Here is an 18946-nt window from a genome sequence, read left to right on the forward strand (position 1 = left end):
ACTACTGAATTAAGGCATCCGGTTAATTGAATGAAGAAAATGAAGAGTGTCGGTGGCTCGCAAAAAATGGATGGTGGGAGACCTAGGGATAAAACGCAATTTGAGTCTGGTGGTGTGGACAGAACCATACACAATGATGCTGAAGCTGGTGATTCAGACTACATGGAGTTTGATGGTAATAGAATTGTTTCAGATTTTTAAGATGACAGTGGAGAATCTTTTAATGTGTTTGATGAAGACCATGATAATGGGGGTCCCACTTTCACCATTAGGATGTTGTTCAATGACAGGGAGCAGTTTAAGAAAGCGTGCCGTCAGTAGGGCATATACCACAGGCACCAACTGTACTTCCCTGTAAATGAGAAAACAAGGGTCAGGACAAAGAGCTACAATGCGATAGAGAAAAAAATGTGGCTTCTTTGTGTTTGCCTCAAAGAAGTAGCTCAAAGATCCAAATGACAACACATTTCAAGTGAAGTCCCATGAATTGGAGCATAAATGTTCTTAAAGGAACAAGAATTTCCACCTCACTAGTGCATAACTGGCTGATAAGTTAGAAGAATTCAGAAATGACCGTCAATATAAGTCATAGGTATTTGTCAAAAAGATTCAGACTGAGCTAAAACATTCACTTAGCATTCAGCAAGCTAGACGAGCAAGAAGGGAAGCGTTGGAAAAAGTTGAGGGTGAAGCTCTATGATTACAAGAGGGTGGTTTTGAGAACCAACCCAGGGAGCACGATTGAGTTTAAAGAGGCAAGGGGGAAGTTACAAGGAATGAATGTATGCCTTAATGGCCTGAAGCAGGCCTTCATGAATGGGATGAGACAGATTTTGTGTTTGAATGGGTGCTAGTTGAAGGGAAAATATGAGGGTCAACTTATTTCTACTATAGGGATTGACCCAAACGATTGTATGTACCCCATAGCATATGCCTGGATTAAAACGGAGAGCACAAACACCTGGATGTGGTATATTGAGCTGCTCCAAGCTGATTTGCACCTTACCAACGACACTGTTTTCATGTTTGACAAATAAAATGTACAAGCAATAAAACAGTGTAGGTGATTATATTTGAAATGTCAGGGTCTGAATGTGATTACGTTTTAAATTTTCAGGGTCTAAAGGCGATTACTTTTTAAATTGTCAGGGTCTATAGGTGATTACTTTTTAAATTGTTAGGGTCTAAAGGTGATTAATTTTTAAATTGTCAGGGTCTATAAGATGATTGTATTTTCAGTGATATGAAATTGGCGCTGTTTGTGCAGGGATTGATGAATGCTGTAAAGGAACTATTTCCCTACTCAGAGCACAGATTGTTCTGGAGGCATTTGTGGGCAAATTTCAGGACCGCCTTTCATGCACAACATTTGAAGCCATTAATTTGGAACATTGGTACATCAAATTAGAAAGCCGCCATGGATAGAGCCATGAAAGTACTGGAAGACAAACATGAAGTGGGCTTCAAATGGATCAAGGAAAGGCCCAGGGAACATTGGTGTAGAGCTTTGTTCGAGGAGGATGTCAAATGTGATATCCTCCTTCACAACCTGGCTGAAGCATTCAACAAGTACATACTTACTGCCAGAGAGAAGCCAGTATTGACAATGTTCGAAATGATAAGGACTCAGCTTATGAAGAGGATAAATGAGAAGCAGAAATTTGGCAGACATATAGATGGTGAGCTGTGTCCAAAGACTAAAAAGAAGTTGGCTAAAATCAATGAGTATGGTTGGAAGTTCACCGCAATCGATGGTGGTAGCCCTTTGTGTTAAGTAGAAGGCCCAGGGGGCCAGTTCGTGGTTAATTTGGCCAGGAGAACATGCACATGCCGAAGGTGGAAACTAACTGGAATCACATGTTTGCATGATTGCCCATGCATATATGGTAATAATCAAAGGCCTGAGGAGTATGTCGATGATTGTTACAGCAAAGCTACGTATAAGAAGGTATACAACTATGTAATCAACCATAAGAATGGGCCAGACATGTGAAAAACAGACCCTAATCCCTTCAACATCATACTCCCACCATCCCCAGTTCAGAAGAAGAAGGGGGGAAGAATACCAAAGGCTAGACGAAAGGAGGCAGAAGAATTAGAGAAACAAAGGGTGGAAAAGCCCAGGGAAGCTGCTCAGAATAGGGAAAAGTTACGAAGGAAGGGAAATATGAGAATGACTTGCAGTTTATGTGGCAAGTTTGGACACAATAAGAGGGGGTGCCTAAAGAATAGTGGGGTCAGTAAACTCCTGAGCCTGGTGGACAGTCTGCTGAAAGAGAGTCTGTGATTCATGACGCTCACGTGACCCTTCACTGGATGATGGATGTAAGTGAAATGTAATTGTTTTCTTTTTTGGTATATCATTTCCATTAAAATTTTAAAAGGTTTGTGTGTTTTCTTTCCAAGGTACAAGGCAAGTACCTCATGTGTCTCTGACTAGACGTGGAATGTTCCCATTTGTCGATAAACCTCCGGCTGTTGACCAAAGCCAACCAAATCAGAACCAGTCAGGTCAAGCTGATGAAGGAGAGCATGCCTTAGATAGTCAACAGAGCATTATTGAAGATGGAGCTCCGTCCCAACCTTCCTAGCCTGTCACTACTCAAGATGAAAAAGGAAAAGGGAAGAGGAGAGCTAAGGATATTCCATCTAGGTACATGAACATTTTGAGGAAGAGATCCAAAAGCACATAAATGAAGACCATGTTTATTTCATTTTGTTGCCGTGAAGTACAGTTCCAACATATTTATTTGTTTTGGTGTTCAGATGAACTTATTATGCTTTGATGATAGCCTGGTAGTGGCCATAAAATGTGGTCTTTTCATAATTCAATTATTTTGGCCAGGGTGTGCACATAGGTAGTATTTTGTTAGTGTGTGCAGATAGGTAGTATTTTGTTAGGGTGTGCATATAGGTTGTACATTGTGATTTGGATTTGAATGGGATGTAATAGGATTGTTTTTATATTAAAATAAGCCAAATATTAAATCTTATCGAAACCTTAATCTTAAACGCATAATACAAAACACAAACCCTATATGTGTATCACATTCATATCATATCAAATCGAATCAATCCACGTGGTACGATCCCGAGATAATTCTACCGATTTAACCGCTACCATCGCTTTATCATAAATTGTGAGTCCCGAGATAATTAATCCGAGTTAAATCACTAGATACGGGTCCCAAGATAATTTCACCGTGTTAACCTCGTATCTACCATGCACAATCCTCCTTTCCATTTCATAATCATTAGAGCTTATATCGATATATGATCAACATATAGACATTTAAGACTCATGTCAACACCGGTAATCACACAGTCCTATTGACACTCAATAGGTTGGTCGTTCCCTCATATCATTATATTGGGTTTCATATTTTAAAGCAACTATAATATCATAAACATAATAACAAAAACATATAATATGCGATACTTTTATCGTTCTATTAATATCGCAAAATAACTTAAGATACATAATACACAAAAGTAAATTGCAAACTCGCAGTGATTGCTATCCAAAATACATAAGTTTGGTACGTCATTTAATCCCCCAGATTTTCCAGCTCGTCAGCCTGAAAGCTCGTCGAATACTCTATCAAAATATAAATACGTGTTTAAAACAGAAAAGCCAATCCTATAGGTAATTCCTAATCAATCGTTGTATTACTCTCTTTCCTATTCCGATTCTTTTATATACCTTTACTCTTTTTTTATAATTAACTTTACTTAACGTTTAGACCTTGATTACATTTTCCAATCACCCAAACATCATGTGTTACATTTAATTAAATCGATTCTTCGCGTTTTTGGGTCATAGAGGCCTCAGTTAGACTAGGGAATATAATGCCAGGCTACTCCTCTCCCTTTCAAGTCATGCCGTCTATTTTCAGAGGGAGCACGTTGCACCCAGACTTGGCACGTTACGCCAGGGCCATTTTTGACCCAGCGCATCGCTACAAGGTTCAACACGTCGCGCCAGGCCCGGAATGGCCTGGTCGCGTCGAGCTGAATACCAGCACGTTACGCCTCCCATGCTGGACGTGATTACAGCAGGTTTGAGGGCGTTTCCAACTTAGAAAAACATCATCAACTCAAACCGATGTGCACCCAACTCGTTTTAGCAAAAATCATATTGAAAACCATCAAGAAAATGTTGAAAATGACGTGATTTTGATAGTTCGATACGAACATATAAAACTAACTTAACTTCAGACTTAAACAACAATAACACACCACCAAATCATAATTCTTACCTCAATATCAAGCTTAAGGATGATAGAAATTCTTGAATCTACGGAGAAAGAATCGTTTATAACGGAGACGAAATGAGCAAACCCTAGGTTATCGAAGTTGATCGTGAGAAATATAATGAAAATGAAGCTTGTTCTTCCTTCATCCTTCAAATGCATCTCATTTATATATGGTGGCTAATATGATCTTTTAGTCCTTTGATTCTTGTGATAAAGCAATTAATTCTTTCAACCTTCGTTCATAACTTAAGCGATCATTTGAACACTTTAACTCAAATACTTTACGTAATGTTTTGAACCAAATAAATAAAATAATTTCAAGACTTATGAAATTTTATTAAAAACCTATAAAATAAATAATAAATGTAAAATGAAATCATTACAATTGAGATTTTATGCATATAATTTTTTCATAAATTCGCCATTTCTTCACTTTTCCGACTTCGCCGTTTGAAATAGAACACGTGGTCCAATTACTACCTTTGAAAATACAGGGTATTACAGTTTGGCCCATTTTCGAGCAATTTTGAGCAGTAAATTTGAAAATATAAGAAACTAAAACATCTACCTAAGAGGAAAGTTTGGAAAAACGTAGCTCAGATTGGAATCTAGTGCAGACATGTCGATCCAAGCATAGCAAAAGCGGGACCTTCTGGCCTGCCTCTAGGAACGAAGCTTCTTATGTAGCATATCGTTCCGGATTCCTACACGGATTTTTAAACCTCCATGGTCGTGTCATCCTACAAATCAAAGTAATGAAAACTTTTAAATTGGGAAAAATAAATGGTAAACCCATTTTCGGGTCCCGAACCTTAACTATCTGGCTTCTTCAGGTCCCTAAACTTTCATTTTTTGTTTCATTTGGTCCTTCAGCTTCTATTTGGCTTCCTCAAATCCTTAAACTTTTGTTTTTTGGTTCATTAGGTCCTTAAACGGGGATCCATTTAATGACTTGATGAACCAAAAAACGAAAGTTTAGTCAACCAACGAATTAAAAAACAAAGGTTTAGGGACATGAGGAAGCCAAATAAAAGATGAGGGACATGACGAACAAAAAAAACAAAGGTTTAGGGATCTGAGGAATCCAAACAGAAGTTGAGAGACCTAATGAACCAAAACCATATAGTTTAGGGACCCTAAAAATATATTTAGCCAAAAATAAAAGTAGGAGAGAGAAATGAAGGTAGAAAGCGAGTAAGGGAACTCCACCTTCCTAAGACTTATATGGCACAAACCCACAAGAAGGCAAAAGTTTCCCTGAGAAATTCTAACGCCCGAAAGAGGTCATACTGGAACTTGGATTTTCAAATCCTCAGAGTGCCAGAAGTCGGGTTTTTAGATAGACCAACTGGATTTTATCCTTGGTAGGGCAAGAAAATCAAACATTCCATATATGTCGCTCGAAGCATAGCAAAAGCGGGACCTTCTAGCCCACCTCTAAGAACGAAGAATATCGTTTTGGATCTCTGCACAGCTCCTTGAACCTCCATGGTTGTGCCATCCTACAAATCAAATCAAAGAAAACTTGCATATTGGGAAAAAAGAAAAGTAGCAAAGAGAAATGAAAGTAGAAAAGTGAGTAAGGAAACTCCACCTTCCAAGGACTTATATGGCACAAGCCCATAAGAAGACGAAAGCTGCCTAGAGCCATTTTTACGTCTGAAAGAGGTAATACCGATTTTCAAATCCTCAGAGCGCCAGACTTTGGGTTTTTAGATAGACAAACTAGATTTTGTCCTTGGCAGGCCATCATAATCAGACATCCCGAATACAAATAGCATAAATCATCAACGAATCGGATTACTTACCCTGTGGACTATCTACACCTCCCAATGGATTAGAAGCAGACTCTATACACTTCCCTAGTGGACATAACAGAAGACCTGACCAAATTTCATCGTTAGCAGAGCAGGACAACTAATATTTACCCAGTAGATAAGAGCAAACTACCTCCTCAGCTGACAAACCTGAATACTTCCCAACGAATCAGAGAAAACTACTTCCTCAATGGTCGAACCAGAATACTTCCCCAGCGGTCAAATGATACTTTCTCCTCATCGAATGGACTAGAATATCTCCCCGACGGATGAAACCAGACTACGCCTACATCAGACCAGCCAAGACCAGATTTCATCCTCTACAAAATTGGATACTTCTAGAAGACGGGATCAAATTGAAATGGCTAACGGTAGAAAGACACCGCCACATAATTACTTGCAGAACACAACACTTAGAACAACATTACAGCGGCCTAACCCTACATGCAAGACTCCAGATAATTGAGATTTTAATATCAAGAAGACATCCATATATTGTCTCCAATAGTTCAAATAAACTTCAGACGTTTTCGATATTGGTGGAATAACTGCGGAATCCGGGCACCTATGCAATAGAGTAGCCCTTGGGACGGCCAAGGGGATGTTGTTACCTTTACAAACCTAAGAGGCACCGAACATTATAATTACCAGGTACCTGCACAATAGGGTGACCTTTGGGACGGCTAAGGGGATGTCGTCCCTTCTACAAATCTAAGAAGTACCAGATAAGATAACAGCCAGGGGTCCAAGCCATTGGATCACTCTCCGGTTGGGTGGGAATTTTATCTCCATTCCACGAGGCACATAACAGGAATTCCGAACCCAATGGATGACACTTAGAATAATTGAGAAGAATTACTCTCAGACAGGAGCAGAGTAAACAAGAACAAAGGAGCATGGGATCAGGATCACGCAACTCAACTAATGATGCTCAAGCTAGCGCATTAAAACCCACCAAAGAGCGAGTACCTCTAGTGGTGGGCAATATTCTTATAGCTTGCGAACGATGAATTTCTTTTATGATAATAATTGACCTACTTTGTCAATTCCCTCCAAAGGGGCAAATTATAGACACCAATTTTCCGGACAGGTAAAAAGTGATAAGGGACTGAAGTGTCAAATGATGGTTTCTAGAGGCTCGCTTATTTATATTCAAACTAGTCATATCTATGCGCAGTTGCAAACCTGAAGGATTGAAATGTAATTACCCACAAGTAGCCTATAAAGATCCAAAGAGATTGTGATCTAAATCTAAGAAATTGGACTAATTACAATGTCTTAGAAGTTTATAGGCCAATTTGCAAGTTTGACGGATTATATTGACTATACCCAAACACGTAGGGTCCTAGAATCGATTTTTGATACTTCTGGGCACCAAATTAATTTTTACTCCCCTTTTGGTTAGCATGTAAGAATTAATACGAATTTAAATTGTAAAATTCTAAATATAAATGTAAAAGCAAATCCTATTCCTTAAAGGTTATCACTTCATACACTTTCACAACCCTAGTTCGTCTCTAACTCTGACTAACAGATTCTTAACTTAACTTAAATTCTTCCCAACCCTAAGCTACCTTTAATCACTATATATAGGACCCTAGGACAGCCTAGCTAAAGGTCCAACTGGTCACACCAGAAAAAACATAATTAAACCCTATGCAACCCTAGTTTGGACCAACCCTAGCGCGCACACACATAATTTTATCAAACAAAGATAAAACGCTTCAACCATTCAAGAACACAACGCTACACAATGATCCAAATCTGGATTCAACATCCGGATCACCAAAAAATGAGCCAAGGATTTAGAACAGTACTTCTAAGGACCCAGTAAATTCTTTTATTACTTTTCATCATATTCAATTCAGAATAATTAGTTTATGTGTAATAGGATTTCTGTTTATCTTGATTTGATTTTTCTTGCTATAACTTATGCTTTTGCCATGATTGCAATGTTTTTAATTCTTAACATGATTGCCATGAAATTTACATTTGAAACATGTATGTAGGCTATTTATATCTGTTTTAACCATCGTATGTTGATATTGTTTAATTCAAATGCTTAGGGTGCATGCTTGTAGCTCAAATTGCCATGATTACCATGCTTTTTATATTCTTGACATAATTACCACCAGATCTTCTTAGAAACATGTGTTAGGATGTTTAATTCAATTTTAAACATTATTTATCGTTCCAACTATGTTCTAGAGTATTCCCCTTGTGCTTTTTTTTATCATTTGGAGTGTTTTTGCATGAAAAACCCAACAACAATGAACTGCTACCTTCTACTTGTCGTGGTGCCACCACCAACCCACCATGGCGCCGCCGCAACTCCCAGTGGCGCCGTGTGTTCCTTTGTTCTTTATTCCCAAATGTTTCCAGATCTTCCTGAACCAATCCAGATCTTGTTTTTGTGTTTCCAGGCTCGTTTGAACTCAACACTGGACCCCGTTTGAGCCAATGGACTTATAATCAGTTGTTAGATATATTTATAATCTGTAATGGGTCAATCGCAATTTATTTTGGGCCTAGAAGCCCAAGTTTGTAATGCTTCATGTCAATCGGGCCTAGAAGCTCATGTCCGACGATACCAACAACTTCCACACATGATTCTGGGTTCGTTTGAACTCGGAATTGACCTCGATTCAAACTAGTGGATCCGTATTGACGAGACAAAAATCTTCTGCATTCTGAAAAAATCCAGATTCCAATCACATCGACTGCCAGACAATAGCCGAGTGCTACAAGGTTTAAAAGTGTCTCTAACCTTGTATCAATTGCTAATTTTGTATGCTTGCAATGTTTATATGCTTTCCAAAGCATGTCCAAATCCTATATTAACATGTTAATTAATTTAATCATTTTAACTTAGTTAAAACTAGTAAGTCCATGAAATCGCGTAGAAAGCATATTATTTCTAGAAAAAGTAATTAGTGGTTGTATAGGCATTCAAGATGACTTAATCAAATCAACCTCACTTATACATCCGGTTTTAGACTTTGTGCAAGAAAAAGGTAAAAACCCACCACTGTTTGATATATGGTAGAAACTACTAGTGTTAGATGTATGCTTAGGAGTACATGTTACATGCCTCACATGCCAGCCCAGATAGAGTCATATGCGCTTCATACATGTTTACCGCTTTCCAGACTTGTTTATTTTCTAGTACACTATCATAGGAATTGCTATTTAATGTTGAGATGAGATATAACAGATATGTCTTGTAAATACTAATATAATAAGCCAAGTAAGAGTTTCGGTGATGTCCACCAAACCCAATATTTTTGTCCGATGCAAGATGGTCTCACCTATACGCGTGAGAGATCTACCCAGTCGTTAGAAAAGGCATTTCCTACCTTAGCTAGGTGGTGACTCGATTTATTTCAATACCTTTCCAAATCCGAAGTCAACCATAAGCCTAGGCGTGCGACCCCCTAACCCCACCTTATCAACCAATATAGATGTCTCCAAGCTAGAATTATCCTTGAGAGATTTGGAGTTGACTAGACAGAAACTGGGAGAGCCATTCTCTGAGTACTTAGCTAGACAGATTGACAAAGCTTCACTATTCAAGGAGAAGCCTTCTAAGAAAGGCTAAGTTAGGATCGTCGTTAAGAACGTTCTTCCACACTGGATTAAACAATCTCTAAAACATGAAAACTTTGACGACCTACTGGATGACAGGATGTAAATAAAAGAAATTGAATCTGAGAAGAAGAGAGTGCACCTAGGGGGTTACCGATCAAACTACCAGTCTCCTAGCAAGAGAGCTAATGTGAATTTTTTCTAGAGATAAGGACCAGGAATGAGGAAGTTCTTAGAATTCCCTATTCCACTCACCAATGTCTTAAATAGGCTGTTGAATTTTGTTCGTCTTACTCAACCCCTTTAGTGTCCATGAGTTGATGAGACACTTAGTTGAAACAAAACATATATATCATTGCCATTGGGATTTTTTATATAAGTATACAGACGAAATGGCCCTAGGGCACATACTACTAAAATTCTCCCACTTGCGCTAGTGCCATTGGCTACTATATCTAAGCCCCATGTTCTCAGGATGTAAATCTAATTGACTCTGGGTTATGGGCTTTGTTAGTGGGTCAACCTTGTTATCGACTGATGTTATCTTTTGGAGTGACACATCTCCCTTTCCAACAATCTCTCGTATGATATGATATCTCCTTTCTATGTGTTTGCATTTCTAGAGAGACCGGGGTTCATTTGCCTGGCTATAGCACCATTGTTGTCATAGAAAAGAGGAACTACTGACTCAATGGTAGGAACCACACCAAGTTCAAATTTTTTTTTAATCCAAACATCTTCCTTTGCAGCATCTAATGCCGAAATATACTCATCTTCTATGGTGGTTTCTTGTTTGGAACTCTTCCAAGTCACTGCTCCTCCATTACAAGTGAATATGAATCCTGAAATAGACTTATGATCGTATATATCTGATTGAAAATTAGAATTTGTAAAGCCGTCTATTAGTAAATCACCTCCTCCATATGTTAAGATCATATCTTTAGTTCTTCTCAAGTACTTAAAGATATTTTTAACTATCATCCAGTGTTCCAAACGTGGAATTGATTGATATTGGCTAGCCAAATTAACAGCATAGGCAATATCTGGCCTCGTACACAACATAGAGTACATAAGACTACCAATTACCAAACGTGGAATTGATTGATATTGGTATCTTTGCCATCTCATCTCTTTCCTTAGATGTCTTTGGAGACATATCCTTTGAAAGGTGAATTCCATGCCTAACGAGAATCAATCCTCTCTTAGAATTTTCCATATTGAACTTCTTCAATATCTTTTCAAAGTAGGGTATTTAGGAGAGACTTATCATTCTCTTAGATCTATCTCTATAGAGTCTAACACCCATAATGTAAGTCTCTTCTCCAAGGTTTTTCATGTAGAAAGTTTTGGATAACCAAAGCTTTACAGAGGTTAACATACCAACATCATTTTCCATTAGTAAATCATCTACGTACAAGACTAAGAAAGTGATTGCGCTCCCACTAACCTTCTTGTAAAGATATGGTTCATCTTCGTTTTTGATAAACTTTTAACTCTTTACAGCTTCATCAAAATGACGATTCTGACTTCTCGAAGCTTGCTTTAATTTATATATGGATCCATTTAGCTTGCACACCTTGGAACCTTCTTCGGATTCGAAACCCTTAAATTGTTCCATATAGATTTTCTCCTCAATATGTCCATTAAGGAATGCGGTCTTGACATCCATTTGTTAAACCTCATAATCTAAATGTGTTTCTATGGCAAGAAGAATTTGGATGGACTTAATGTAATATCCCATAATTTTTTTTATTTTTATGGTTATGAGTTTACGGTATTAATTACGGATCGCTTGTGAATTCGTGACTTAAGTTTTGGTTTGAGTAACTTGTAATTAGGTTGGACTCTAGTTGGGTTGGTCATTTTTGGGCCCAAGAAAAAAATTTGGTTACCTTCGGCCCAACCCTCTCTCGACCCAGCACAGGTCTCGAACGAGACCTATGCTGAATACATCCAATCTCGTTTGAGACCCTTTGGTCTCGAACGAGACCAGTGAAAGGATGTTGGTCTAGTTCGAGACCCTTAGGTCTCGAACGAGACCAGTGCACCATTGTTGGTCACGTTCGAGATCCGTGCAGCAATTGTTGGTCTTGTTCGAGACCAACGCTACAGCCAACGTAAAAGTTGAACCCCAATTGATTTGCTTGGCTTCATTCTCCTATAAATACCTACCATTCTAACCCTAGCTGACTTTTCTTGATTTTTAACGATCATAAACAACACAACGCTCATCCTTTTCTTCCTCATTCAATCTTGGTTATTTGACATTTCATTTCATTGTTCTTGATTTCTATATTGTTATATGCAGCTTTTGATTTGGGTCTCGTTTAATCTAGCTATAATTGAGAATTTCTTCGACGGTTATTCGTTGTTCATCGATCCCTTTGATCCATACGTGTTGCATAGCGAACGGTACGTACTATTCCTCCGTGTTAACGTCGTTTCGGTTTATCGCTTAGGATAGCTGCCGTTTCATGGTTTTGTTTACTGTCGTTCTTGTTCTTATTGCTGTTGTCCTTGGTTATCTTTGATGCCGATTGTATGTTGTTAACATGAGTCTTGTGGGATTGGATGTGGTCTTACGTGTTGTGTTGCGACGGGTTCGCCGATTTGTTCATGGTGTGTTTCCATGGGTTTCACTGCTCCATTGTTGTTGCCTTTAGAAATCCTAGGTTGTTAATTGTTCCATTGATTATGATGGTCCTTGTTTGGGTTATGATATGTTGTTGTTGTATTGATTAATGTCTTGTTTTGGTTCAATCATCAAATTGTATTCCTTGAAATTGCTATGAACATTAGGGTGAAAGGATTTTAGATTATGTAATTCTTTGTTTAATGTTGGAGGCAATTCCTTGTTTGAATTATAAGTGATGGTTAATAGGCTAAATTGGTTATTCATTTGTTTTGTTTTAATCAATTAAATCCTTTAAGTTAGTTTTATCTAAAGTTAATTGAATTGATATTAACTTTTGGTTTTGTTTCGATTTATTAATTGTAAATTGAAAACGATATATATTTGGTAACCTAAGATTATATGATTACTCGGGTAGTTATATTTGATTTTGAATTTCATTTGATATGACAATATGGCTAAATTACAATTTAGCCCTTGAACGTTTTTTTAAACTTATTTGATTAAGTTTTTGATTAGTAACTCGGGTTACTTGAAATAGAAGTTATTGAGTTCTGATTTTAAAATGGATTATTATTTTACGAATTTATTTTATAAATATAAACTCAGGTGTATATTTGATAAACGTTTTGAGTGGGGTTAGACATGGGTCACCCGACAAGTTAGGTTAGCTTGGTAGTTATTGGTAACTCGGCTAACCCACATTTGGAAATTAATTATTATTTAAAGTTTATCAAATAATATATATAAATTGGATTTTTAAAAGAAGAACTCAATAAACTTGTATTAATTGGGCGTTATTACCTATTGGGTATTTTGTGTTGCTCTGGATTGTTTTATTCCGACATGTTATTTGTGCTAGTCTTATGTGGTGTCTAGTAATCTCTAGAGTTAGGGTCTGTTTTTAATAATTATTTTATTTGTCTAGACTCGGCTACTATTCGTGCTTCAGAGGCGAACCATGATTAGTTGCTTGCCAGTTATCACGTGAATTAGCAAGCAGTGAGTTTGTACTTACTATTTACCACTTTATTAAGTAAATTGTTATTTTAATATATAAATATATACTGTACGTATATTTCGAACTATTTTATTATTATGGCTTCTAGTTGGAACATGCTACCTAATGGGCATCATTAGGACTGCGTGCGCACCTGTATTGATATGGATAAGGTATTTGTGTAAATTGTGGTAACTCAGTGTGAGCATAGCTCTCGGGACCAGGTAGAGTAACTCGGTGTAGCTTAGTTCTTGGGACTCTGGATAAGGATTAAGTGTGGTCAGTGGTAACTCGGTGTAGCTCAGCTCTCGGAACCAGGCCTATTGGATTATGTATATATTTAGTATTGTGGATTCGGGTTCCAACTATTATTCGTAATGCTATTATAAAATGTTTTAAACGGTTTTAAAGGTTTTTCACTTAATAAATATAAATGGTATAAACTCATCTCAGTATATCTGATCCCGTTGTTTTCCCAATATTTACAGGCTTATGATTTGAGAATGTTAGCTGATCTCCATTTTCTTGTTTTCCTCGGAATTTCCGCTTATTTTAAGTAAAACTATAAAACTGTTTTATTCTTAGACCGCAGTAGTACACTAGACGTCTTTATATTTGATGTTGTCGAATTGGTTCGACTGGATTATTTATCGCTTGGCATGTTACATTATTACTCTGGTTTATGTGATGCCTTATTTACGACTCAGTATTTGATTAGCATGTTATACTAAATGTTGAATATTATTAATGCTAGAATTAGGCTGAAGCCTCGGTTTCCCCCGAGCATTGGTTTTCTTGCAGGTTTATTATAATTGTATGTTAACCGAAAGGCTTGCTATGGGTTTTTGTACTGCATGACCCATACCCTAGCGCCGGTCGCGATTCATGAAAATGTGTCGTGACAAACTTGGTATCAGAACTTTGGTTTCAAACTAAGGCCATTTGCATGCCATGTGTTTACTCTGTTAAGTATTGTCGTGTCTTAGGAACTACTGCAGATATAGGTTCATGTCTTATCTTTAAACGTCATCTTTTGATTTTAAAACATTCTGCCTACACTAGTAGGATTGCGTCGAGTCAGTCATATTATGTTGATTTGCTGCTTATAATTGTTAATGTTATTTCACTTGGGTGAATATTTTATTGCTGTTGATTTCTCGGGAAATCCTATTTGTTACTTTTTTTGTTTCATACTTGGGTATGAAGTTGCTTTGTATTTAAATTGTTTTTGTTCAATCCTTAGGATATGAACAACGTTGTTCGTACTCATGCTCGTGCTGCGGCAGAGCAAGAAGCAGAGGCTGATGATGTGATTTCTATGGAAGTCGATCAGAACCAACCACAGGTTCAGGCTAATGCTGGATGTGGTCAAGGTAGAGGTGCTGGTAGAGGTAGAGGAGCTGGTGCTGGTAGAGGTAGAGGACGTGGTGCAGCAGGTGTTCAAGCACCAAGATTGCAGCATGCACCGAACATGCAGGCGTTCGACTTCACTACTTTCTTGGCTGGGATTGTCGAGATGCAGAACAATCAGGCTCATTTGCAGAATCAGTATACGGTACTAGGTCAGTTAGCGCAGCAACAACAACCTCAGGCTGGTGCTGTAGCTGGTGTTGGTGGACTTGCTGGTGTGGTGATGAGCTACATGAATCTAACTCTGACTTCATTTGATGGCAGCGGAGATGCTCTTGACTTTTTGGAGGAGCTTAAGTACAACAGTTAGAGGATTCAGGCTACTGATCGTCAATTAGTGATGCTTGTGGAGATATCGCTGAAGGGTCCAGCTAAGGACTGGTTTCGCGATGCTATCAGACCAGAGATGGCTATGGTAACTTGGGCTAAGTTTGTAGTGAGGTTCAGAGACTTCTATCTACCCTTCTCTGTTACTGAGAGTTTCAGAGAGAATCTGTTACATTTGACTAAGGGGGATGGATCAGTGACAGATTATACTATAGAGTTTGTTCGCTTGAGTCGATTCGCTTCAGATCTACAAGGTGATCGAGGGTGGGTGAATGACCGCTATGTTAAGGGCTTAGGCTCGGACTTTGTTTCTTTGCTGATAGGGACAAACATGGAGTTCTCTCGACTAGTGGATAGTGCTCGTCGGCTGTAGAGCTTATTGATTCAGTTTGGAACGATCTCTGATCCTTTCCAGGGGAAGAAGGATCTTCCTAGTGGGGGCAGCAGGCCCCAGCGCAGCATGGTAGTGGAAACTACTATGGCGGTTCTTCTCAGGCTAATAGGGGGATTCACCGTACGCACAACAAGGTGGAGACATAGTGCTAAGAGTAGTCCTTACAGTTCTAGCAGCAGTGGGAGTAACCGTGGTTCAGGATGCCGGTACAGTGGTGGATCTAACGTTCCATTCTGCCAAAATTGCAGACATAGGCATTTTGGTCAGTGCCAGTTAGCTCTAGGAGGTTGTTTTACTTGTGGCCAGCCGGGTCATTTTGTAGAGGGTGTTCGACATCTAGGCAACAGATGTCTAACGCCAGTGTAGCGCAACCGTCTTACCAGCAGTAGAGACCTGCGTTTACTCCGTCGGTAGGGTATTCTCAACCTGCCGCATCTTTTGGTGGCCAGTGGGGCCGTGGTTCTGGTCGCAGAGGTTTTGGTGGCCATGGTAACGGTGGCATAGGTTCCAACAGTTATGGTACTGGGCATAGTTCGCAGCAGCAGCTGCAAGGTCAGGCCAGAGTGTTCGCATATACTCCTCAGGATGCGCGTGTACCAAATGCCGTGGTGCAAGGTACCATTCCGATTTCTTTTATAGATGCTTTGTTATTATTTGATACGGGTGCAACCCATTCGTTTGTGTCTACTTGCTTTGCTGACAAGTTGAGTATTGCACCGTCTTCTTTGAGTGAACCTCTAGCTGTGTCTACACCTATGTCTGAACGTGTAGTGGTGGATGTCGTATATCCTTCTTGTCCTGTTGTTATATATGGTAGAGAGTTAGGTGCTGATTTGATTTTGCTTGACGTGCTTTCTTTTGACGTGATTTTAGGGATGATTGGTTGTCGCACCACTATGCTTCTATTGACTGTCGAGGGAAGTCAGTTGAGTTTAGGATTCCAGGTGATCTACCTTTTTCCTTTCAGAGAGAAAAGACGGAGACACCTAAGAATCTGATTTCTGCCATTAAGACGAAGAGGATGTTGGGCAAGGGTTGCCACGGTTTTCTTACTGTGGTTCGAGATGTGGAAGCGAAAGTTGGTGATATGCATAGTGTACCAATTGTGATTGAGTTTACATATGTGTTTCCAGAGGAATCGCCTGGATTACCACTTGACCGTGATATTGAGTTGTTTATTGACGTGGTTTCTGGAACAGCTCCGATTTCGATAACACCGTATCGGATGGTTCATGCTGAGCTGAAAGAGTTTAAGGGCCAGTTACAAGAGTTTTTGGATAGTGGGTTTATCAAAACGAGTACTTCTCTATGGGGTGCTCCAGTTCTGTTTGTGAAGAAGAGAGACGGTTCCTTTCGACTGGGCATCGACTATAGACAGTTGAACAAGGCTACTGTCAAGAACATATATGCTCTTCCTCGCATCGATGATTTGTTTGACCAGTTATAAGGTGCGAAGTGTTTTTCCAAGATTGACTTGAGGTATGGGTATCATCAACTTCGGATCCGTGATGTAGATGTGGCTAAGACTGCTTTTCGGACGCGTTATGGAAATTTTGAGTTTCTGGTTATGTCCTTTGGTCTAACTAACGCACCAGCAACGTTCATGGACATGATGAACAAAGTGTTCAAGCCGTTTTTGGATCAATTCGTTATCATTTTAATTGATAACATATTGATCTATTCTCGGAGTGAGGAGGAGCATGCATACCATTTAAGGACCATACTACTGACGTTGCGTGAGCATCAGCTAATTGCTAAGTTCTCTAAGTGTGAGTTTTGGTTGAATCAGGTTACCTTTCTATGACACGTGGTGTCGAAAGATGGGATCAAGGTTGATCCGAAGAAGATTGAGGCGGTTATGGATTGGCAGAGGCCGATGTTAGTTACCGAGATCAGGAGTTTTCTTGGTTTGGCTGGCTATTATCGTCTGTTCGTGCAAGATTTCTCCAGAATATCTGCACTGTTGACTAAACTGTCACAGAAGAGTGTTAAGTTTGAGTGGACTGACAAGTGCGAGGCGAGCTTTGAGAAGCTCAAGGAGATTTTGACTACAGCTCATGTTTTGGCATTGCCTTCTGGCATTGACGGTTTCACAGTGTATTGTGATGCGTCTCGTATTGGTTTGGGTTGCGTGCTGATGCAACATAGACATGTGATTTCCTATGCTTCTCGACAGTTGAAGAAGCATGAGGTGAATTACCCTACTCATGATTTAGATTTGGCAGCTGTGGTCTTTGCGCTGAATATTTGGAGGCATTACTTGTATGGTGCTACATGTGAGAGATTCACTGATCGTAAGAGTCTGAAGTACATCTTTGATCAGAGAGAGTTGAACTTGAGACAAAGGAGGTGGTTAGAGCTACTGAAGGACTATGACTGTACTATTCAGTACCATTTGGGTAAGGCTAATGTGGTAGCCGATGCGTTGAATCAAAAGTCCTTGGGCAGTTTGGCTCATATTACTGAGGTTGTGCGTAGACCCATGGTTAGAGAGTGGCACGTTTTGATAGCTTCAGGCTATGGTTTTCAGGTTACTCAGGCCGGTAGTTTGTTGGCACAGTTGCAAGTGCAACCTGTTTTGATTGATCGGATCAAAGCTTTACAAGCTGAGGATCCACAGTGGAAATTCTGAGTTTACGTTTGTGGATGGAGTTCTGAGACATGGTTCAAGATTGTGTGTTCCAGATTTAGATGGTTTGAGGGACCAGATTCTGGAGGAAGCGCACAAGTCTGCTTATAGCGTTCATCCGGGTTCTACTAAGATGTACCACGATCTTAAGGGTACGTACTGGTGGAGCGGAATGAAGAAGGATGTTGCTGAGTATGTTTCCAACTTTCTGACTTGCCAGCAGGTGAAGCTAGAACATTAGAGACCATTTAGCTATTTGCAGCCACTACCTATTCCAGAATGGAAGTGGGAGCGGATTGCCATGGATTTTGTGGTTGGGTTACCACGTACTCGGCAGGGGCACGATTCCATCTGGGTGATAGTTGAACTTTTGACTAAGTCAGCTCATTTCCTTCCGATTAAGGTTTCGTATCATGCTTTGAGATTGGCTCAGTTGTACATCAACAGGATTGTCAGTTTGCATAGTGTACTGGTTTCGATTGTTTCAGACAGAGACTCTGTTTTCCTTTGAGGTTTTGGAAAGCGTTGTAGGAATCTTTGGGTTCTCGTTTGAATTTCAGTACAACTTTTCATCCTCAGACTGACGGTCAGTCTGAGCGGACTATTCAAACGTTGGAGGATATGCTACGGATGTGTATTCTTGATTTGATGCTCATTTGCCGTTGATTGAGTTTTCTTACAACAACAGTTACCATGCGAGTATTGAGATGGCACCTTATGAGGCTTTGTATGGGCGCAAGTGTCGATCTCCTATCTGTTGTGAGGAGGTTGGAGAGCGTAAGCTCTAGGGAGTAGAGATTATTCAGATTACCTCAGAGAAAGTACCATTGATCAAGCGGAGATTGGAGACTGCTTTTAGTCGGCATAAGAGTTACGCTGATCCTAAGCGTAAGGAC

The 18946-nt window shown here is 39.4% G+C and overlaps 1 protein-coding gene across 1 annotated transcript; it reads left to right on the forward strand.

Annotated features, from left to right (window-relative positions):
• Positions 1 to 1429: 1429 nt before the first annotated feature.
• Positions 1430 to 2591, forward strand: LOC126656990 (uncharacterized). The gene is made up of 4 exons (XM_050351610.1): positions 1430 to 1767; positions 1816 to 1948; positions 2045 to 2236; positions 2385 to 2591. The coding sequence occupies exons 1-4, from the start codon at positions 1430 to 1432 to the stop codon at positions 2589 to 2591; spliced, it is 870 nt and encodes a 289-aa protein (XP_050207567.1).
• The last annotated feature ends 16355 nt before the right edge of the window (positions 2592 to 18946 follow it).

This window comes from Mercurialis annua, linkage group LG7, assembly GCF_937616625.2.
Source record: "Mercurialis annua linkage group LG7, ddMerAnnu1.2, whole genome shotgun sequence".
Classification (NCBI taxonomy): domain Eukaryota; kingdom Viridiplantae; phylum Streptophyta; class Magnoliopsida; order Malpighiales; family Euphorbiaceae; genus Mercurialis; species Mercurialis annua.